This window comes from Podarcis liolepis, assembly GCF_965112155.1.
Source record: "Podarcis liolepis genome assembly, chromosome: 1".
Lineage (NCBI taxonomy): Eukaryota > Metazoa > Chordata > Lepidosauria > Squamata > Lacertidae > Podarcis > Podarcis liolepis.
Window position 1 is genome coordinate 136925355 of NC_139554.1, and position 24303 is coordinate 136949657.

General features: G+C 39.3%; 1 protein-coding gene across 3 annotated transcripts in view; it reads right to left on the bottom strand.

Annotated features, from left to right (window-relative positions):
• The window catches only part of SPAG16 (sperm associated antigen 16), a 393527-nt gene that overhangs the window by 204049 nt on the left and 165175 nt on the right, over nt 1–24303 (bottom strand). For 2 of the 3 annotated variants that reach the window (XM_083473469.1, XM_083473471.1), the window contains exon 11: nt 23534–23677. The exons of the other annotated variant lie outside the window; for it this stretch is intronic. In XM_083473469.1, the coding sequence (XP_083329595.1) occupies nt 23534–23677 (144 nt within the window). The remainder of the gene's footprint in view (nt 1–23533; nt 23678–24303) is intronic. 3 annotated transcript variants of the gene reach the window in all.

A 24303-nucleotide genomic window follows, 5' to 3' on the forward strand; every position in this document is an offset into this window, starting at 1 on the left:
AGATTGTTTTTGTATGCCACTACAGTGGCAAGACTTTTATTGGCCAAAAATTGGAAATCAAAAGAAATACCAACAGTAGAAGAATGTTAGACTTTTTGGAGCTGGCCGACCTGACTGGAAGAATCCGTGATCAGAAAGAAGAGGAATACCAAGAAGAGTGGAAGAAATTTAAAGACTATTTAGCTAAATGTTGTAACATACGATAAGTAGAAATTATCTGAAAGTACCAAATGGGCCTAAGACTAGATTAATTGTAAAATACTATGGATTTGTATAATTATGAAAAGAGAAGAACATTGTAAACTAAAGGTGTTAATTTGATTAGAAAGAGGATATTGGAAAGCTGTTAAAAAGTGTTTCAATGAAATTCAGTAAGCAGGGATTCGAGGAAGTCAGTTAACAATGAAATATAAATTAGGCTTTAAAGTATTAGGTATATATGTTTGTTTTTGTTGCTTTCTGTTTTAGTATTGTAATGTTGTTCTCTTTTTTTCTTTATTTGGGTGTCTTATTTGTTATAAATTTGAAAAATTAATAAAAAATATATGAAAAAATACAATATTAAAATGTCTGCCAAGGCACAGTCAAAATAATACTTCCTTATGAAAGAAAGAAAGAAAGAAAGGAAGAAAGGAAGGAAGGAAGGAAGGAAGAAAGAAAGTCCCATCTCTAGTTAGATATTCTGCATGTAATACATCTTCATGTATTAGTATATTGTGTGTTTAATAGAAGTCTTTATGTACAGTATTTGATAAAAGTATTATTGATTTAACAAAAGCTGACAAATTAATTAGAAGTGCCCCCCATTCCTTCTGCGAGCCTCGTCCAGTCTCATATGATGCCTGCCCATGGTTACATTTTAGAAAAGGTGAAGGGAAGATTAATTTAAACTTAAATAATAATTGTATTTATTTTTATTTATTAAATATGTATACCATCCTTCATCCAAAGATCACAGTGTGGTTCACAACATAAAGGTGCCTTTTGATCCATCATAAATGACAACAATATGTCAGTGTATTATTAATAAAGCCACAGATAAAGACTGGTTAAAACAGACTTTGAAATACCTTCATTTATTTTCAATGCACTGAAAAACTTGGATATATAAAGTAGGGTTGCCGTTATAAACATTATCCAAAGTAACTTAATGTTATTCAAAAGAATAACAACTTTGCAGACAGTTCTCTGTTCCTCTGACAGGGAGGTTTTATTAGGATTATGTAATAATTTACATCAATTAATTATATAACTGTCTGGAGAGAACATGTCATTCATAGAGTGCAGTGTCTCAAGGCCACACACGCAGTGCAATGCAGTCTCAGGCATATATATTTGGAATGAAGTCCCAGTGTTCAATATAGCTTTCCCAGATAAATGGGCAGTGGACTTCTCATTAACAGCACAGTCCTAACCATGGACTCCTGAAATTGACTGTGTTCAATTAATTACAATCCTAACCAACTACAATTTTACTCAGAATATACTTATTGAACTTAAGTATCCTAATTTAGTCAATCAACATGTTGAAATACCACCCCAAGTCTACTGACAAGTAAGTCCTATTGAATTCCCAGGTAAATGGAGCTAGGATTGCAATCTTTTGTTGATCAGCCTGCAACTGAAGTAGAGAAACAGGGCTGTTACTCCACGAAAGCGTGGGGGAAACGTGAAAGGACCTCAGTTATTTAAGGCAATCATATCATAGCAACTGTGCTGCTTTCTAAAATGACAAATTATTTGGGGACAACAGTTACTAGCTCATTGCCAGAGAATGCTAACCTCTCCCCACACTATCACAGCACTGGCACAGTGTCGGCACTCCATGTTCTCCCTGCAAGCTACTTGCATAAGAGACTGAGGCATAAGAAGCCCCATGAGATAAAAGGCCATACCAGTCAAAGAATACTTCAGTCTGATTGGGTTTATTCACTTATATTTAAAATGCAGGAGGTAACAAGAAGGTGTTTGGACAAATGCATAAAATGCAAAACATGTCAAATTACTTTTTCAAATGCTGACAAGTGCCAGAAATATTCCTTCTGATATTTTCCTAAATCAAACATACCTGAGAGGAGCAAAGAGCTCTGCATTAAAGGTTGATAATCTCTGGCTCTGAAGGTGGAGGGAGTTTTTCCCAGAGATTAGAACTTCCGAACCACTTTACAAGGGTTAGCATTAAAAGTCTATGAAGTGAGAGTAGAAGTGCTGACCTCAGCTGCCATAGCAAGACATTGCTAGGAGGGAAGAAATGTCTGCAGGTTGATGCCAAAGCAAGGAAGTAAGTTCTCTGTTGTTTTGTAAAGATGTGTTCCTTAAAGAAATCTAGCTTCCTCCTCCCTCTCCTGAGAAACTGACTGAAACAGCTTTTATCTGCTGAAGTTCAAGTTTCCAGAAGCAGAGAGACTTCTTCAGCTGCCTCCAGACCTTTCACTACCCAAACTCATCCCATATAGTCACCCCATTGCTCCATCTGATGCCCAAGGACCTCCTGCCTGCCCTCTGCCACTGCGCCCTTCAGCTGCACACTGCGGCAGGGGAACCTAATATGCATGAGACACAAACACTGACTGCTTGCAAAGCTTTCATTGCAGTTTGGTATCTGATTTCAGTCCAAAGAATCACATGTCACTGGCATTTTCAGAGGTGTGCTGGGGCAATGCAGCCAGATGGGGGAGGTATTTATTATTATTATTATTATTATTATTATTATTATTATTATTATTGACTCAATTTATTCATCTGTTTGAATTATTACTTTATTAATTTATTTGATATGACCATTAAAAATCTAAAATATTCTTGTTCAATCTTCCCTCCAGTACCTCATAACTGAAAAGCTTTATTAAGAATGCAATATACTTTATCTGCATTAACAGCACTGCTTCACATATTATCTTAATAGAGATCCCATTAAATGTGTAAGCCCCTTCATACTTTACAGAGTGGATTTTCTTTTGTTCATACATAATATAAAGATATTTATAATCTTAAATATCCAACTATTCCCAATGTTTGCTGAAAAATTATGAAGGTGATTTTCAAGTTAGTAGAATAAAAATATTTTAGGATTGTTCATTTTAAATTTCTGAGTCAGAAATGAGCCATTGCCCTCACCAATTCAGCACTCCCCCCTAATTTTTAGTCCATACTTTTCTCAATTAAGTCAGTAAAAAAATTTCCATAAACCAATTACCAGTAGCTTTACACCAAATACAGTAGAATAGAATTTCCAGATTCTGACTGAGATACTTTATCTGCAAGAGATGCAAAGATTGCAGAATTGCAATCATGAAAAGAAGACTAGTTGAACCAAGAGTATCCATTTGCACCATGAATCACCACCCCTGAGACACACACACATACATTTTAGTGAATTTTAGTGGGCATCTGAAAACTGCTATAAACAAAACAAATATATTTTCTGTTTACAAAATGCTTCTTGGAAAAGGTTTGCATTAGAGCTGGGATAGCTCAGTCGGCAGAGCATGACAATCTGAATCTCAGGTCTGTGGGTTTGAGCCCCACGTTGGGCAAAAGATTCCTGCACTGCAGGAGGTTGGACTAGATGACCGTTAAGGTCCCTTCCAACTCCACAATTCAATGCTTTTATGTTAAAGAATTGGGGGGGGGTTTGGGGGGGGGATTCTAACACCAAGACTGGTAATTCTGATACAAGGAAATACAAGGAAATAACCATGGCAGAACTGAAAAGCCCTTACATTTGCTATTCTCCTGTAGCTAAAAATATACTCAACCACTGGTGCCATCTCCAGGGGGCCCCAGGAGCCCAGTCACCCACAAAAGTTTTGCTGCCCTGCATCCGCCCCCCCCCCATGGCCTCAGTGCGCCCTGCGAGTGCTGCCTTGGTGCGCCACGACTGCCGCTTCCATCCACCGCGGCCGAGCACCACCTTAACTTTGGTGCCACAGTGACTGACTGGGGGCCTGCGCCTCTGCCATGGGGCCCCGCAGGAGAGGCCAGTCCTGGTGCCAGCGTGGTGCCAGAGGAAGTGTGTTGCGGCATAATGATGGTGATGTCACATCATGTCATGACGTCATTATGGTGCGGCATGTGCTGACATTGGGCACCCACAGTGTGGGGCCCAAGTCGGCGTCCCTGTACTCAGCCTGGAAGTTTTATAGAATGCAGGACACCAACATGGCATTAAGCCCCATATGGGACTTGCTCTGCTTCGTGTTTTGAATAATCTAACTGAAAGCTCCCTAACACATTAACATATTATCCAAAAAAATTTAAATTTCTACTCCTGGTCTAAGTAATCCACTCATCCTAGGCTTGTAAAAAGAAAGAAAAAAGCTGCCATTCTCAACTAATCAACTGCCGATTATGATGGCTTTACTGTCTGCTGCTAGAAGCAATATCTGGAGCGAAATCTGTTTGTTACTCCCATGTTAGTCTTTATTGAGAGAGGGAGGAGGTTTAAAATTCCATTCAAGATAAAAAGAGCTATGGGGATGATAGCATAGAGTGTTCTCCTTAACAGAGAACACGGGTTGCGGTGGGGTCTGCCAGGCCGCCCCTCTGTTGCCTGGCAGGATTGGAAGGTTGGCTGTGGCAATGATTGGATGGTCGTGTTGCTGGGGCAATTTGTGTGTTGCAATTTGGTGGGAGGGATTTAAGGCTTTATATTCTGTGCACGCAGCTTTGGAACGTTCTCTTTTGCTGTGTGCATCGGAACACCCGCCCACCCGCCTTGTAATTAGGGTTTTTTTGTGTTGACCTTGCTATGCCTGTCATGGGGTCGTCTGCTGTTGGGGCAGGGGACTGGTAGGAATTTTGTCCATCTGGCTGATTGGCTGGGCCATTTGGTTTGTGCCTACTGTGTAGCAAATTGTCACAACTTGTAAGTTGCTGTTAGGCACTGGTTATAAATTGGTTGGAGGAGGGGCAAGGATTGGCTGGGCCTGCCCCTCCAGCGCTGCTGCGGAAAGGGAATTCTGTTAAAGGCATCCAGGGGCATGCCATGCTTTCGTCCAAATCCGTGGAATGGGGCTAGGGCCGGCAAGCCCTGGGGAGCATGCGGGGAGAGGTGAGGGTCTGTGCCTCAGCTCCCTGTCTCCCCAATATTGTTTTCCCTTACTGGCTTTCGGTGGAATCCGGAAGTCAGTTCTGTCCCCAGGCGGGGGGGACATAGTCTTAACCAATGCCTAAGCAACCACTAACAATCATGTATAATAATAAAGTTGTGGCCAAAATTATGCCAAAAACCTTAAAGAAAAATTATGTGTGTGTTGTGAGATATTTGAGGGGTGGCTTGGGGACCTCGACACGCAAATAATTTTCTATATAAGTATGTGTGTGAAAAAATGCAGATCCAACTAGCGTCTGCCCCATCCCTACTGGCCTATAAAAGCTCTAAACAGTTTGGGATCAAGTTACATTTCTCCCGTATGAACCTGCCTAGGTTTTGAGATTTCCCAAGAATGCCCTCCTCTATATCCTGCTGACATCTGATGTGCATTTGGCAGGAACGTGAGACAGGACATTGGCTGTACCCAAGCTATGGAACTATATTCCAATGGTGGTTTTTAAATCACAGCTCAGTATGTTTTCAAACCGCTGTTATTATTGATGTTTTATCTGCTCTTATTTAACTTTTACCTTGTTTTTCTACATTACTGTTTTCTCTGGATCAATGGACTTTAGTTGTGTTATTAATTTCAATGAGTCTCCTCTGAGCATGACTTAGTTGGATGCTACCCCTTTTTATGGTTACGTTAATAGGTTGTTATTTTTGTGTGTGTTTGCAGCATGGGTGGCACTGTGGGTTAAACCACAGAGCCTAGGGCTTGCCAATCAGAAGGTCGGAGGTTCAAATCCCCACAACAGGGTGAGCTCCCGTTGCTCGGTCCCTGCTCCTGCCAACCTAGCAGTTCAAAAGCACGTCAAAGTGCCACTAGATAAATCTGGTGGGAAGGTAAACAACGTTTCCGTGCACTGCTCTGGTTCGCCAGAAGCAGCTTAGTCATGCTGGCCACATGACCCGGAAGCTGTACGCCGGCTCCCTTGGCCAATAAAGCAAGATGAGCGCTGCAATTCTAGAGCTGTCCGCGACTGGACCTAATGGTCAGGGGTCCCTTTACCTTTACTGCAAGCCAGTTTGTGCACTGCACATGGAAAAGTGGGATATAGATTTAACAGACAATAAATAAATCATGCACCATCAAGCCAACTCTCAGGAGCCATTATAGATACAATCACATGTCATAATGCAAGCAGGACATGCAAAATGTCAATATGGAAACACTTAACTTTGTGTACACTGCACATCTGTTTTGGGGGATGTCAGGTCACTTTTTGAGTGAAGGATAAATATATCCATGAATAATGTGCATGCCTACTGCAAGGCTGTATCTGCTGCTACACTTCAGGGGCTAAGCTGAAAGTGGGAAGAGCTGCCGTAATGACAGATACTGAGAAAAAAGTGGGGCTTATAATGAAAAGTGACCATCGCTGGAGTACTTTGTGCAAGAATGGTTGGTTTACTCGCACAACCTTCAGGATTTCATGGTAAGCTGGCAATGTGCACCCACGAAATGCATGATCCTATTTTCAACACAGAAAAATCAACCCAAAAGTAAGTGAGGTATGTGAAATGTAGTTAGCAATAGGAAAAATAGTTCAGCCATTCAGTATTATTTCCAAATCAAAAATACAAAGACAATTTTTCATTAAGATAAAAACCAATTAATGCTTTCTTCCTGAAAGCTCACCAAATCTTTGGAAAGAAAGGTTTACTTGATATGTATTAAATTATGCTACTAGATTTACAGTGCCGCTGGCTAACTTGCTCAGGGGTACACCATAGCTGTCTTCCAAAATCAGCCTGCCCCAGCTTTAGCATGCTACCTTAAGCACAAAAGCACTCTGGTATCACACAGCAGGGAAGGAAAAAAGAACATTCACATTAGTAGGGAAGTATGAACATTTTTGTTGAAAGCACAGCACACAGGGTTGCGAATCCAGATCCTGACCATGACTTCTGCAGCTTTACGAGTAGCATAGAAAAAATGTTAACATAAGGAATAACACATTTGATAAAATTCTTTGGAAAAGTACAAAGGTTCTCTCAGAGTCGATCTGACAATCGTAATAGCAAAACAATAACTAACTTCCCACAAACACCAGCCAGGATTTTTGAAACTGCCTAGGTACTACCAAAAACAATATTTCAATAAACTCATTAAAAGCAGAAGCCAACCCACAGATAAATGTGGATGAGAAGGGACATTTAGCATTTTTGTTTGAGCAGGAGGAGGGAAAAATAAACATTTTAATCAAATCCATTACCTACTTATTGATTTCTCTTTGCCAGGCCGGTCCTGCAGAAAATTTATATAGCATGTGACATTGAACCATTTGGCCAAAGATGCTAGATTAGTCTGAGTAAAAAAATTAACTTCTCTTACAATTTCTCAAATTTCACTATGGATCATTGTTCAAGTGTGATGGAATGAACTGAGATACCACACGACTACATTTTAGGTGGACCTAAACTTTAGGTCCTAAACCACCCCACTTCTTTTCAATGAATACCTAGCCTACTTTGAAAGAAAACAATCCCACTTCAGCTTCTGTTCAGGAGTGATTTGTTACTTTGGCTGAGGACTTTGGGTTCATTTTTAAAAAAGATGTGAAGAACACAAAAAGGAGAGCAGATCAATACAGCTCAGGAAGAGCCAACATGTGCTCTCCAGACATTGTGGACCTCAGCTCCCATCATCCCTGACCACAGGCCATGCTGACTCCACAATTCTGGAGTACCATGTTGGGTACCTCTGATCAAGCTGTAAGAGCAAAACTGGTTTTTTATTATTATTCCTTTGGTCCTGAAATATAATTTTTTTATTGTTTAAAAAGCTTTACAGGTTTTTCACGATTTAGCCATGCATTTTGTTTGATGTTTGGAAATTGCTGGTTGTTTTTATACATTCAGTTCTATTCCAGAAAGAGCATAAGAGCCAACTGCAATAAAGTATTTGAGGAGGCAGGGCCGCCCCCCAAAGTTGATGGGTGTTGCCATTCAAATGGTGTCCGTGTGCTGTGTCTTGTGATCAGTTATGTGGGGCGGGGCTTACCTGCCCACCCAATATTTTATTCAAGTCGGTACCCTTGAGAAAGAGTTTGTAAAACTTCCCTGTTGCTAAGTGTGCCATGAGAGTGGAAACAGACATATTTGAAACCATTTTTATTGCGGTTGTGTTAGCCCAGGCCAAACGGGTCTTTTGAACAGCCCCACCCAGTCAGTAACTTTTGCCTCGTTTCTCTGAAGCACCAAACAAGAGGGGATAGATATACTTGGGGTATACAGAAAAATCTTCAAAATAAAACAAAGTTATCCTTATTTAATATGCAGGTTGAACTGGTTAGCCAAAATGACTTATTTCTGGAGAGTCTTCATTTCCTAATCTGTGAGGTCAATATGGTTGCAAGCACTAGTCTTTCATAGCAGAATTTGTCACTTTGTGTGGAACCAAGAAGCAAGACTTAACTCAATGTCTTTCTTAACAACTTTCTCACAATATGCCTCAATGTGATAGCAATATTCAACCTGCCTTTCCCAGCCTGGGTGCTCTCCAGATATAAATGGTTCAGATTATTACCTCCAACAACCTTCATCATCAGCCAATGGGCATGGTAGTCCATTCTCTGGACTGCAGTTTCTTTTAACTGATTTTAATGTATTTTTAACTTGTTGCAACCTGCCCTCATGCTGGAAGGGAGCTAAGAAATCAGAATCATGAAACTGTAGAGGTGTGGAGGACCATGAAGACCATCTAGTCAACCCTCTGCAATGCAGGAATCTTTTGCCAAACATGAGGTTCGAACCCACAACCCTGAGATTAAGAGTCTCATGTTCTACCGACTGAGCTATCCCAACTTAATACAGCTGGAGGGCACCAGGCTAGGGAAGGCCACAACCATTTATTTTGTAAATGAGGCAGTGAATTCAGACTGATCTGAAGTTAGGTACTTGATGTTTGCACCCAGTGCTTTTTTTCTGGGAGGACGCAGGGGGACGAACACCCCTAAACATTTTGTGATCTAAGTTTGGCCTCATTGAGGGGCAGTATTTCAATATGAGTAGGAAAATGAGAATACCCCTAAACATTTTTTAAGAAAAAAAAGCACATAACACCCAAAATGTTACATGTTTATAGGAACTTAGTTTTCCATGAAGATACATCTTTAATACTTAGGAATTAAGCACACAGACAGTGTGGTACTTAGTGCAGCCTCCACGGTCAAGTGCATTATTAGACAGACCATGGTAATCTAATCTGCTGTACAACAGGACTTTGGAACTCACTGTTGTCTCCATATCTAACAAATTTACCAGAGACCCTGTGGAATAACTGCCATTAAGAACAGCAAGGTCAAATCACATAAGCTAATGCTTTTTTCACAGCTTCAGAATGGATAAAAGTGCTCTACTTAACTAGGGCTTTAAAATGGTACTTTGGTTGTCTTTTTAGGAGGTTCTTGAGTCATGAATCTGACAGGGCAATTTTGACCACTAAACCTCCTAAGCTGCAAAAAATGCTTTCAAATGTAAATGATACACTAAGCTTAAAGTCTCTCTTTTGAAGTCAAGGAAAAGACAAAGTATTAGGATATTGCAGTTTTCTTCCAAGCAAATAGAATAATCTCATAAAACATTAGAAATTATGCATATATTAAGGAGGGGCTGATCTCTTTAAATACAGGAAACTATCTTTCATGAGCCTGAATTGTCTTCTTCAGGAGAAGGGAGCCATTTTTGCCTGAAAACCACATTGCCGCCGTAATACCATGCGCACCCTTAATACTAATGCCAAATACCAAAGCTATTTCCCATAGAAACAGAGGTATATATTTCATTGTTAGTAACTCTACTCCTGGGTTTTACTTTTGCTCCACAGAATCTCTCCCCTCCCAACAGCTGCTTTCAACTGAAAAGCTTTTGGATAGGAGGGGGACACAGAGTAACAGATGAAATCCAGCTGAGGACCCTATCTGGCCAGTAGATCCAACCCTGGTTTATAGTGCCTGTCAGTTCTCCCAGGATTGAGTCAGCTGCTTTTTGATGCAAGTAGATGCAGGAAACTGAATTCTGGGACCTTTTGCATGCAAAATCTATACTCTGCCACCGACAGGACTGCAGTTCTTGTTCTTGTAATGCAGGAAGCTTTCCAAACGGGCAAATGACAGCTAGCAAGACAGCAAATGTATTTATAACTGGGTGACCCCTACACTCTCCTCCTTTTTCAGGGATCCCATTCCACCCTACTTGGTTTTCAGCTTTTCCTCTGTCAATAGACAGGGTAGGATTCTACTAAGGACTTCCAGTAGTGTAGCTGTGCTTCTTCCCTCCCATACAATCCCCCTGAAATTTGCTTAGGAGGTCTATATATTTACCCAGAACGGTATGCGGCGGAAAGAGGGTGGATAGTTCCATCTGGCAAGGTGAAATGTTTGTGCTGATGGGATGACTGCCATAGGATTTAATAAATGGTGCTGTGGTCTAAACCACTGAGCCTAGGACTTGCCGATCAGAAGGTCGGCGGTTCGAATTCCCGCAACGGGGTGAGCACCCGTTGCTCGGTCCCTGCTCCTGCCAACCTAGCAGTTTGAAAGCACGCCCAAAATTGCAAGTAGATAATTAGGTGCCACTCCGGCAGAAAGGTTTCCATGCGCTGTTCTGGTTTCACCAGAAGCGGCTCAATCATGCTGGCCTCATGGCCCAGAGAAACAGTCTGTGGACAAACGCTGGCTCCCTCGGCCAGTAAAGCGAGATGAGCACAGCAACCCCAGAGTCGTCCGCAACTGGACCTAATGGTCAGGGGTCCCTTTACCTTTACTTAAGCAAGCTCAGCACTCATTAGGATGTTTTGGGGTCCTCCACTACTTGGGGATTATCTTCATGCCATGGGCAACTAGAGTGGCTGCCAAGAACTGTGCTGCCTTACACTTCATATAAACAAAAAAAAAAAAAGCTTATATATTTTTGACATCAGCTTAACTTTTTGAGTTCTCAAAAGATTTTTTTCCTCACCTGACATTGATTTATGAGGGCATTATCATTGTCAAGAAGATTGATTTAGTGTGCTTTTGGGATACCTGTTAAAAATATAACCAAGCTTACTGTTTGAATAGATAGATTTTACAGCTCTACAGCTTGTGATTGGAAGGAAGGAAGGAAATGCTGTATTTTAATTTTCAACACCACACATCTTCCTATACATAAGTAGGAACAGGAAACAGACCATGGATTTTCAAAAATTTCAGGAGTGTACAGCTATTATCAGATTAGTGTACTAATGTTGAAGCCAAAACCTTGACAGAGCAGGGCCTAGAATGTTTGTCTGGCACATATGACCCTTTAGAACAAATATAACATTGATATCTTAGACCTTTCTGTCATCTAAAACAACTCTCCTAAGATAGATTTTATACTGAGTCCTATACTGAGTCACTCACTGGTTCATTTAGCTCAGAATTGCCCAGCGCTGTACCTCAGAGTCTTTTTCCATATTGTTATATGCACTCCACCCTCCAAGTGCTGAGAGATTTCAGGGGTGTCTGCATATATTTTGGGCTTTGTTTCCTTGGTAACTGAGATGGCAGTATCTTTGTAGAATATGGTTTTATTTACACATGTATACAGCCCTAAGCCTAAAATGGAAGGGAACACAGCATTAACATTCCAACAAATCTTGCAAGAAATCTTAAGATATCTACGGAGCCCCCCAAAGTCATAGCTTTGGACCCAGCTCAGGGAGCAAATCAGGTCTCTGGGATTACAGCCATATCATAAATTTAAAACACATGGCTTCCCCTAAAGAATACCGAGCTCCATAGTTTACCCCTCACACAGCTTCAATTCCCAGAAGCTTTAACAACCATAGTTCCCAAGATTTGGGGGAGAAAGTGGTGTGCATGTTATGGCTGTAATGTGAATCTTCTGAGCTCCAGTGGAGACTTGCCCCTGGTCCATTGTTCTTTTTTACATTTACCAATGACTACGGAAGAAAGAATCTGTCCGTTATGGTTGTCTGCTTTTATTCATTTTTCCAATCTTAAATTTAATCCTGCACACTTTTCAACAATTTCCAGAACTGTTTTTAAATCTGTCAGCATTTTAGTGTGAATTTATTTTAATAAGCACATTTTTTAATGCAGCTTTGACTAAAGTACACATTTTTACAAGCAATTAGCCTATATATAGTGGATTTTTTATGTTCTTTGTGGGTAATGTTTTTAAACACATTTCTCCCCTACTATTCTTCATTTTTGTAAACATTGATTAGTTGCAGAACTGTAGTGCAACATTCTGACAAATGTCAATTTCAAAAGATGGCTATTTGGTTTGTGTATTAATTTGAGAAGTGCAAATTAGGTAGTTTTTCAGTAAAATGCAAACAAAATAGAATTTCTCCCCCCATCCTTACTAGCATGAGCAATGGGGAGGCCGTGTGGGTGGGACTCCATTGCTCTCCCAGTTCCTGAGAGAAGGAGGAGAGGGGCAAGGCACAGGGAAGATGGAGTGATGTAGCATGTGGTGGACGGAGAACAGGCTTGGCTCTGCTAACATGGGCTGCATAGCACCAAGCTGCCTGTACCTCACCCTTCTCCCTCTTGGTAAGTGGTTCTGACCTGCAGTGTTGGTAGGCCAGGAGAACAATGGGTACCCCGCCCCGCCCCCCGGCACTGCCTACCAATTACATCACCCACATCTGCAAGTATCTTCATTATCTTCAGCTAGTAGCTGGCTCCTAGCTAGCTTGGTGATTCCCATCCCTGACATCACTAAACAGAGAAATGGAATGGAACATAATTTTGAGATAGCCACATAGGAAGGGTCAATTTCCAATCTTAAATTGTTTAAATCAAAATAAAAGCTTCAAAGCTTCTCTTCTTGGAAAGCACTACACATATGGAGAACACAATGCTGAGGTCTCCCTTTGAAGTCTGACCATTTGTTACCTGAAATTCAACAGGAAAGGAAAAGGTATCCCTCCACCTCCCAGTTTTTCCCCACCTACTATACTCTGCAAATTATTAACTCTGTTTGAAGTTTTATTTTCCTTTATAAAGCTCAAGGCAAAATTCCATTCTCAGAGGTGCACAATGGATCACAGTATAGACATCCAGTCTACTTAACTGCAGGGAACTTGTTCAGCATTTCTTTACAAAGATCGTAGGGCCCACAGATCTTGTGGGGAGACTGAGGTGGTTTTTAACACTGGCTTAGTATTCAGCTGATCCCAGAGCCCAAATCAGAATGGAGGTTAGCTCTTTTGAAGGTTCAGCCATAATGTGGCAGGTGAATATTTTCATTCGCTGTCCATAATCCATAATTTCAAACCACTGCCAGAATAATGTCTATGACTTAAAATTCCTACATGATTCCCTTGTAATTGTAATAATGTGATATAAAAATAAGGATTGGGAACATGAGGGTCTTGGAGATTTAAACTAAGGTCTACTTTTTTCTTAAGACATTTACTTTGTAAGTGGTTGCTCAGCCTGCTCCCATTTTTCACACCAAGGACATTCACTCGTTTTTGTTTTTGGCTAATGATGTTCTAAGAACAATGTACATATTTCAATGTCAGGCCAAAATTAACTGGCCCAGTTAACGTACACAGGCCTATGTAAAACATCATATAGTATACAGGCCTATATAATATACACAGATGTATATAAGAGAGCAGAGGAACACACCAAGTCTGAAAGCAGAGAGAGAAGGCACTAACTTCTCCACCCACCTCCTGCCTCTAAACGTTCAGTGGTTTGTCTGAATAGGGCTGTTTCTCAGTTTATTTCTCTCCTTTTGTGAAGCCAGTATGGTGACAAACAGAAGTATGATTTCATATTTTAGTTCTAGGTTTGGGGTTAGGGTGGGGGAAGAGCAAAGAGCTTGTAATCATAGCAATGTTCACAACCTTGCACTTATTCAAGACTACTTTGCAAAACAAAAATCATATGCATTCAAAGGGCATTTGTTGTGGTCACTTTTTAAAGCGGCATAATAACCAGATACGCACCTGATAAATGACGACATTTGATTTTAAAAGGGAGGAGCGATATCAGAAAACCTGCCCTTGATTTGTAAATGCCATGCTTGGTTTTACACCTCCAGAGAACTCTGAAGCGGCTACTCTAGTTATCTTAATGACATTTCATTGCTCCTGGCTTGGCCCTTCCACCCAGGCAAGTATTTCAGGACCAGAGAAGACCAGAGACTTGCAAGTCCCAGAAGAAAGAAGAAAGCAGGCAGACCTCTGTGCCTCCTTGATTGGCAGGATCGCCTACCAATACCATCAGACCCTTAGTGCTGTTTTACAACCCTGGGAAGACTAAGACCTCCAAGGCAGCCATTCTAATTAGCTAGCGATTCTAATTACTTGATAACTAACATTTCTAATTCTGTCTGAGAACAGCACTTTGCTGCTGTTTCTAACAAAACTTTTCAGTATCTTGATCCAAAGACATTCATAATGATTCAGCTAGTTTTCATGACCCTGGACATGAGGAATGAATTGGATGTGAATGAAAATAAAGCATTCCCAGTGAGATATTTTTATTTTTTAAAAAATGATTATTAAGTCTCAGTTATTAGGAAGCATTTTTATTTAATGAATTCAATGGCAATGGTTGTTATTTGTAATGACTGAAAATTAAGCAGTGTAGTCCATATATTCCACAAGGGGGATATAAACTGTTCTTCAAAGCATAGGCAAATTAGCTTAATAGGTATTCTGCCTAAATTCTACAGACCTAACACAGCTTAATTTGTATTGGGGCTAAATTCTACTACTTAAATTAGAAATCTGGGCAGCTTTTGCTGTCTCTGTCAAATAACAGACTGATTTGAGAACTGGCTATTTCACCATGGACACTGTTTTATCACTCACATTTACACAAGTATGTGACAGTGTGTAAGACCACTTGCTTGCCTCCTTTGTAGATTTAAAGGCTGTTATTGAGACTATTGATACAGCAATGTTATTTTTCCCGTGAAACCTACTTAAATCTGTAATTTATTTATGAATCTATTTATAACCATGTGCATCCTGCAGTGGCAAAGTAAGCTAAGCACCTTATGTCTGGCTTGAGATGGTGACCTTAAGATTCCCCGGTGATATTGTTCTAGATAGAGGGGAGGATCACACAGCAATATTGTAAGCTTGTAGCCTGCAGTGCACGGCAATTTTCACAATTTTCAAGCAAGAAGCTGTGACTAAAGATTGTTAAGTGATAATGTGTCTCAAAAACCACTAAAACCAGCACACTTTTATTTGGAAGCATTGGGTAGATACAGAAGGGGAAATTGCAGGGTATAGTTAAGATTTGGTAAGTATTTTTCAGTGCATAGTAATTTTAGCAATTTAAGGTCAGCAGATGTATTTGAAGGTAAGGACGCCTATTAGGTGACAGTGTGGCACTTTAACCATTAAAGCAAATATGTTTGTCTTCACTAAGCCCAGTCTTATGCACCTTTTTATTTTATTTTTTAATTAATTTTTTATTAAATTTTATTAAATGAATAGAAGAAATAGAAACAATACATAACCATACATAAAAATATTTTGTTTACACAGTTTTCCAGAATGCAGACTAGAAAAGAAGAAAGACAAAAGATAAAAGAAAGAAAAAGAATGAAGAGAAAAAATACTTTTCATAATCAATAATTCCAAATTCATACTTCAAACATTACAATATTTAAATCCTAGTTAAAATATTATAAAAGACTTCCACCGCATTCACCACACGTCTCTTGGTTATCTGATTCACCTTTACATCTGTTCTTCAGTCACCTCCTTTCCTTAAATTCTTTCGTAATCCATCTAATCTTTGTATTCTTCACAAGGTTAGTCTAAGTGTTTGATCCCTGTTTGTGTAAATATTCATTTAAGCTTTCCCATTGTTCCTGTACCATAGTTTTAGATTTGTGCCTTATTATATCTGTCAATTTTGCTAACTCCAGATACTCACATAGTTTACTTAACCATTCCCTTTTTGTTGGGATGTTATTTCCTTTCCAGTAACTGGCCACCAACGTTCTGCTGTTGTTGCGTATAGGAATATGTTAATTGTATCTTTGGGGATATCCTTACTCAAAATTCCTAATAAGTATGCTTCTGCCCTTTTGTTATATGAAACCTTTATTAATTCGTTGTTTTCTTCATGGATCATTTCCCAGAATTTTTTGATCTCTGAACATGTCCACCACATATGATATAGAGTACCCTTCATCTTATTGCATCTCCAACATTTATTACTAATCAATCTATTTATTTTTGCTAGTCTGTCTGGTGCCATATACCATCTGTGGTGCATCTTCATATAATTCTCTCTTATTGAATTGCAGACCATAAAATTTATGTTTTTCCCCTAAAACTTTTTCCAATCTTCCAAATCAATTGTATATTCTAGATCCCATTCCCACTTTAGCATATTCTCTCCTTTTACTTCTTGGTCTAGGGGAGGGGCTTTATCTAATACTCTAATATTTTGAAAGTGTTTTTTGATTATTTTGTAATACCTCTCTTTCTAATTTTGATGTTTTATTCCCAAATCCCCTAATTTTTATAACTTTCTCATATGTAGCCTTAAATTGGAAATATTCTAGTAAATTTATTCCCATTGTTTTGAGTTCTTCATATTCTTTTAATTTAATATTTTCATTCATACCTTCTACTAAATCTCTATAGGTTGGCCAGGTGGTTTTTATATTATTTTTTAATGTCGAGGTTGCTTCTAATGGGGAAATCCACCATGGTGTTCTTTCTATAATTCTCTCTTTTGTTCTCTCCCATACCTCATATAGGGCCTTCCTCACTAGATGGTTTGTAAATCCTTTATGCAATTGTATTTTCCCATAGAATAAGTATCAGTGCCAGCCATATATTTTATCCCATCCTTCTAGTTTCAAAACTTCAATATCTTTTAGTAACATCCACTCTTTCATCCAACTCCAGAATGCTGCTTCGAAATATCTTCTTAAGTCTGGAACTGCAAATTCCCCAGTTTCCTTTGAACCCATCATTATTTCTTATTTTATTCTGGCTTTCTTCCCTTGACATATAAAATTGGCAAGATCTCTTTGCCAGCTTTTAAGATATTTTGTCCCAATTATTATTGGGATTGTTTGAAATAAAAATAAGATTTTCGTTAATATTGCCATTTTAATCATTGATACTCTCCCCCATAGTGGAAGTTTTCGTTTGTTCCATTTTTCTATACTTCCTTTAATTTCCTTCCATTTTAAAATATAATTGTTGTTAAACAAATTCGTATTTTTATTTGTGATCCATACCCCTAAGTAATTTACCTTGTTTAAATCCTGAGACTTCACCAAATTCTTTCATTTTTATTAGTGCTTTCTGAATGCTTTCTACTGAAGTTTCGGTTGTTATGATTACATCATCTGCAAAAGCTTTAACTTTGTAACATTGTGTTTCCAAATTTATACCCCTTATTTCTTTATCTTTCCTTAATGCTATTAGTAATGTTTCCAATACTGTAATGAATAGAAGTGGTATAGGGGGCATCCTTGTCTTATCCCTCTTTCAATATCAAATTCCTCCGTAATTTCATATTTATAATTTAGCCTTTTGTTTTTTATAAATTGCCTGAATTCCATTCATAATTCTCTTTCCTATTCTCAAACTTTCACAAGTTTTAATTAAAAAGTTCCACTAAACACTATCAAATGCCTTTTCGGCGTCTACCAGCAGCATTGCTATTTTCTAACTTGGTCTCATTTTCACGTATTCTAGTAAATCTATGATTACCCTGGTATTATCTTTAATTTGCCTCTCTGGTAGAAACCCGGCTTGGTCTTTCTTTATTATTCTTTTTAACAAAATTTTCATACTGTTTGCTAAAACACCTGTGAAAATTTTATAATCTATATTTAATAGGGAGGTTGGTCTATAATTTTTAACTAATTTTGAATCTGCACCTTGTTTTGGGAGTAGGGTTATTAACGCTTCTTGCCAAGAATCTGGTATTTCTCCTTTCTCTAGTATTTCATTCATAATTAATTTTAATTTTGGTGCAATTATTTCTTCTAGTTTTTTATAGTATGTCACTGAGACTCCGTCTGGTCCTGGTGATTTCCCTTCTTTCATATTTTTTATCACTTCTTTATTTCTTCCAATTCAATATTTGAATTTAAGATGGCATATTCCGTTTCATTAATTTCTGGTAAGCTGTTCTCTACCAGATATTTTTGAATTTTCTTTTCCTCCTTCTGTTCCGCTTTATAAATTTTTTTATAATATTTTATAAATCTGTCTTTAATCTGTTCCGGTTCAATAATTTCTTTTTCTGCATCTATAATTCTATTTATTACTCTTTCTATTTGCCTTTCTTTAATAAGCCATGTCAACATTCTGCCGGGTTTATTTGCCTGTTCAAAGTATCTTTGTTTTGTCCAGATATTTTTTTTTTCAACTTCTCTATTGATTAAATTGGATAAATGAGATTGTAGATTCTTGATGTGGTGGAGTGTGTCTTCATTTTTTGGATTTTTTACTAGTTCTTTTTCTTTCTCTCTTATTTGTTTATTTATCTACATAATATTATTTTCTTTATTTCTCTTTATTCCCCCATTTGTTGTATTGCATATCCTCTCACGAAAAATTTACTTGCCTCCCAGATTATTTTCTTGTCTGTACCTTGATTTTCATTTATTTCAAAAAATTCTTTCAATGTTTCTTTTGCTTTTAATACACTTTGTTCGTCTCTCCATACCTCATCATTCATTCTTCACCTCCCCTTAGTATGACTTTTAAATTTCATGTGAGCTGATACTGGGTTATGATCTGATATAGATCTGTTCAATATTTCCGCTTTATCTAAATTCAACATCAATTTCTTTGATAACCAAATGGCATTGATTCGTCCCCCAGATTTTTTTGGCTCTGAATAGTAAGTTATATCCTTAACACTTGGGTTTTTTGTTCTCCAGGCATCATATAAATTAAAATTTTCAGTTAAATGAAAGGAGAGTGGTAGTCTACCTGAATTAGATGTTCTGTCTCTGTGTTCTATCCATTTCTATAGATGTCACCCCGTTTAAATCCCCCATGATTACTATTTTTTTGCCCACATAGTCCCATAGTCTCTCTTCTAAATTCCTAAAAAAAATCATCCATTCTATTGTTCAGGGCGTATATTCCCATCACTATAATTTTTCCTTCTTTTGTTTGTATTTCTACACCTAAAGTTCTGCCTTCCTCATCCTGAAATAAGAATTGAGGCTAAGCCAATACCACTCATCACCTGTAACCAATAAAGTTGTGGCCCTATTTAGCCCATTAACCTTTATAATTGTGTCATGTCTTTATTTCCGGGGGGGGGGGACTCGCCATGCAAACAAGGAAGAAAAGACAATCTGTATCATAAAATATGGTTTCAAAATTAAAAATAATGCTCCTAACAACATGTTAGGGTCAACTTCCCTTAATTTGCTATGGATCTCTGAAAAAAAGCCATCCTGACTGTAGCAGCAGCCTAACCATTATTTCCCTTCAGTCCTTGCTAGAAAAGCCCACCTGGTTGCTGCTCAGTCACTTACAAGGATACACTTACAAACCAAACATAAAGTTAGAATTTAAATCCTATTAAATGCTGCATTCTTAGTAAAACCCTAAATTGGAAGAAATTCATATATTGAATGACTTCAACGACGTACAAAAATAACAGCAGCTTTTTTTCTATTCTTTCAATACCATGTGGTGAAAATAAATTCAGACTGGCTTATTTTAATTTTAATAACTGAGTGAAAAAGAGGAAAGCCTTTTGAAAAGTGTGTTGGTCAGAGACTAATGAGAAATCCTTGGAGGCCGAGTCACTGGATGCCATGGTAACAATACAGGATCAAAATCTTATTAGTATGCCCAGCAGCGCTACAAGGGGTAGTGTTCTCTTCCAATTGCCCCCACCCCTTTATTCCATAAATTACTTTGATGTTCTTAAGACTGGTCCAGTAGGAACTACATTACATAATCAACTAGAATATTTTGACAGACATGCATCTATGCACCACCCTCCCAGAAGCAAAACAACCAAACATACTAGTGACATGTATTAAAATGCTTAGTTCTCACTGAAGTATAAACCTCTGTCAAGAGCACGGCTGGTGGGAATCACATGATGGATAGCTCCTCCATATTAAAACACTCTGCCCATAGAAAACTGGCGTGTCATGTAAAAGAGTTCTAGTTTAGCCTTCTACCTGAGATGCTAGTTTTTTTATGTGAAGGGTTCCTCGCCCTGCAATAAAGTGGAAGAATGTTCAGTCATAACAGACACGAAAGGTAAAGGACCCCTAACAGTCAAGTCCAGTCGCAAACGACTCTACGGTTGCAGCGCTCATCTTGCTTTACAGGCCGAGGGAGCCGGTGTTTGTCTGCAGTTTTTCTGGGTCATGTGGCCAGCATGACTAAGCTGCTTCTGGCGAAACCAGAGCAGTGCCCGAAAACGCCGTTTACCTTCCCGCCGGAGTGGTACCTATTTATCTACTTGCACTTTGACATACTTTTGAACTGCTAGGTTGGCAGGAGCAGGGACCGAGCAACGGGAGTTCACCCTGCCATGGGGATTCGAACCGCTGACCTTCCGATCGGCAAGCCCTAGGCTCAGTGGTTTAGACCACAGCGCCACCCACATCCCTACCTGCCACCTTAAAGGGAGCTCACAAACATTTATACGTCAACAGTAAATGGGACAAAGATTTTGCTAGTTATTCATATGTGTAATTTAACACACACACCCCCCATATCTTAGGAGTCATTGCTTTAGTGTTTACAAGTCCCTCAGTCTCATAGAGTCCTAGAATTACAGAATAGGAACGGACCCACAAGGGTCATTTAGTCTAATCCCCTGTAACACAAGAATCTTTTGCCCAACATGGGGCTCGAATCCATGCCCCTGAGATTAAGAGTCTCGTGTTCTACCAACAGAGATAGCTCTCAAGCTTGTCAACAGTAACCCAACCCTTTCTGCCATGTGTGAAGTCACTCAACTCCTATCTACCCTTCCTTTCCTGGCCTCTTTTCCCATTTCCCTTTGGGCTCTGCCTCTTCCAACTATTCTACTAATTTATTGTTATTATTCAGTCATTTATAAAACTTGCAAAATTCAATAATACAAAATGGAACTTAAGCCCGTTACTCAATATCCAAGCTCTCCCTGCCTCTCTGACACCCTTCCTACCTACAGTGAACCATGGCTCATGCTCCAAGGTCCTGTGATAGACTCCCCACTCCCTCCATCAAATTGGCCATACCCTTCCTTCATAGAAGCTGCAATGTTCACAGCATCAAACAAATGGAAGTGGGGTGTATTGGGACAGGAGATCTTACCTCACATGGCAAGCTGTAACTCCTGATCTTGTGAAGGGATAGTGTTCGTGGGATGGGGGGAGAATTCAAAACAATCCCTCACCTCTAAGCCTCCCTTAATTCAAGTAGCCCATAGTTAACAGTTAAATTTTAGCTACAAGCCCCAGGAAGGACAGCCCACTGCCAAAGTTAACATACAGATGTAGCAGCTATAGCTACAGGATGGCTTGAGGAGGAAGCCTAGTATGTTGGGGTGGAGGAAGGAGAATGCCTTGTTACAATCTTCTCTAATTTGCCTTGTACGCACCTTCTCTGAGTAGAATATCCCACCACCCACTGCTGCTGCCACACTAAAAAGCTGCTTCCTCTTAGTCTGTACAGAAGTGGCCGTGACCTGCTATTTTGTCCAGATGCCATTTTGTTCTTAACATTTTTTTTAAAATCTCCAAAAATATTCCCAAACATTTAATGTCATACACAATTTTCTGAAGAAAAAGTACTTCTAGACTTCCCACCTCATCTTTCCTGGTGTTTGTTTTTTTACTTCTTTTTATTAGCTGTTTTGCAATATATATGTTTATATTATCTGAACTTCACTATCATTAAATCCACTGCTTATATTTAAAATCCTGCCCACAACTTCATGTATGGGTGATACTTTGACAGATAATCCATCAATGGTGTTCCTGATGCCTTTTCAATGGAACATTTGATCCTGCTTATACTGGGTAAGATCATTGGTCTAGTACTGTCTACTCTCCAGGGGTATTTAGAAGAGATTTTTCCCATCACTAGAAATGCTGGGGATTTAAGTTGGGAGCTTCTACATGCAAAGCACATGAACTGTGTCTGAACTATGAAGCTGGGAAGGACTCATCACCACCACATCCCAGATGCAGTGGAAGTCTAGCAACACTAAGCATTGGTTCCTCCTATCCACTACCAAGATGTGGAACTGGAGAGAAGACAGACTGTCTGTTGCACGCAAGGAATCTCCTGGGTAAAGTGACAGTCTGCAGCAGAAGCAGATGCTGTGCCATTTGGCCTGATGTTTCAGTGAACAAGCAAGTAAAAGGAGTGTATGTCAAGGTGTCGCCAGTGCAACCAAGGATTTCCCAGAACAGGGCAAACAATAGGAAGTTGCAGTGGCAACCTTTGAAGAAGCAGGGGAAAAGTAAGAGGCAAGCGGAAGCAAGGGAGGGCTGAGCAGGAGGGAAAGAGTAGCAAAGGAGTGGAGAGAGGGTATCAGATGAAAGGAGAGATCCTCCATCCCCACCACTGTGTGGGGTGTGTGTGTGTGTGTGTGTGTGTGTGTGTGTGAGAGAGAGAGAGAGAGAGAGAGAGAGAGAGTTGACTAAGCAACTAATAATGTCCAATTCAGATGACTTTTAGATCTGCTTGTCCTTAAGATTTTGAATGAGCTCCCTTCTCTGACTATGGAGTCTTATGCTAATAAACCACTCACATGCCCAGTTAATTGTGCAAATAAGCAGTCAAAAGGGTTTATGGATTTATACGATCTGAAGAGAAACCAGAGTATTGCAGTCAAAAGGGTTTATGAAATTGCCCTTAGTTATATTGAGAGAGAGAGAGAGAGAGAGAGATGAATGAAGACTGTCTTTTCCCAAGTAAAACTGCATTACCTGTCTGATTTCTAATGGTAATTAAATGCAATGAGTTGTTGGCTATCTCAGTGTCTTAAATCACTGCTTCTTTTTCTTAAGTCATGGTGGGAGAAGTTTTAGGGAAAGGTTGGTGCACTTGTTTCTCTAGGTAACATGGGAGAGAAAATAGATACCATTCGGACAAATAAAATAAATACTTAAAAAGCCAATTGCAGTATTTATAGGTGATTTTAAGTATGCATCTAATTCAGCCTTGTGATAAGCACAGAGAGACTGGCATGGAGAGATCTGAAAAGCTTATTACACTTTGTGAGATGCGTAAGCATGTGGGCAAAAGTCTGAAATGTACAAAATACTGAAAGCAATCAATCTTAAGTCAACACAGTGAAAGGCAAAGGAACATTTATCTACATGTTTGGAAATTCAGCAGAAGGATCCACTCAGAATAGAAAGTCATCAAAGCAGACCGGCTAGAAAAGGCATAGCAAACAAGCACTTTCCCAGAAGGGATTAGTACTGGTTCACAAGGCTGTTTTTACTGACCTTGGATGGAAGCAGCACCCAGAAAGCCAATCAGTATGACCTTCACCCTTCATGATGATGTTCCCATTGGGAAAGGCCCACATCTTCCACAGGCGGTCATCACTTCCAGTAACAACAATGTCTTTCCTCGGATGTAAAGCCAAGCTGTAGGGAGCAAAAGGAGGAAGTAGGGGTTAAGAAATAAAATCAAAAGAACTATAGTACCCCAGCAATTTGTTAAGGCATTTGCTTCAGGAAGGAAGTTCCATCAGCTACATTATACCTACCATACATACACTCTAGAAACATTACAGATTTTTTTTAAAACCTAAGGTTCCAAATATTAATAAATAGGAAACAACTCACTCCTAATGTTTTGAATGCTGAACCCAGCTAAATCATTCACAACTTCAAAATACAATCAAATCTTACTTGATGTCCTCATCATACATCATATATGTAGCAAGTACTCTGAGAAAGGTACTTGCCCTTTACCCTAGGAGACTGTGAAGGAGATATCTGCCCCAAATCCTCTAATCTGAACTGGCACCTAGGCTAAGGTTACCAGACATCCCCGTTTCCCAAGGACAGTCCCAGAATTTACAAATCAGTCCCTGTACAAAATCCACTGAAGTTGAAAAGTGTCTCCAGGTTCATTGAAAAAAAGCTTGGTGACCTTAACTTAGGCAAGGAGGGGAGAATGCTTGAGAAACAAAGCCAACCCACTCCTCGGCTTATTGCAAACTTGGGTGATGGGCTGCAGGAAAGGGCTCTTCTCTAAGGTCCCGTTT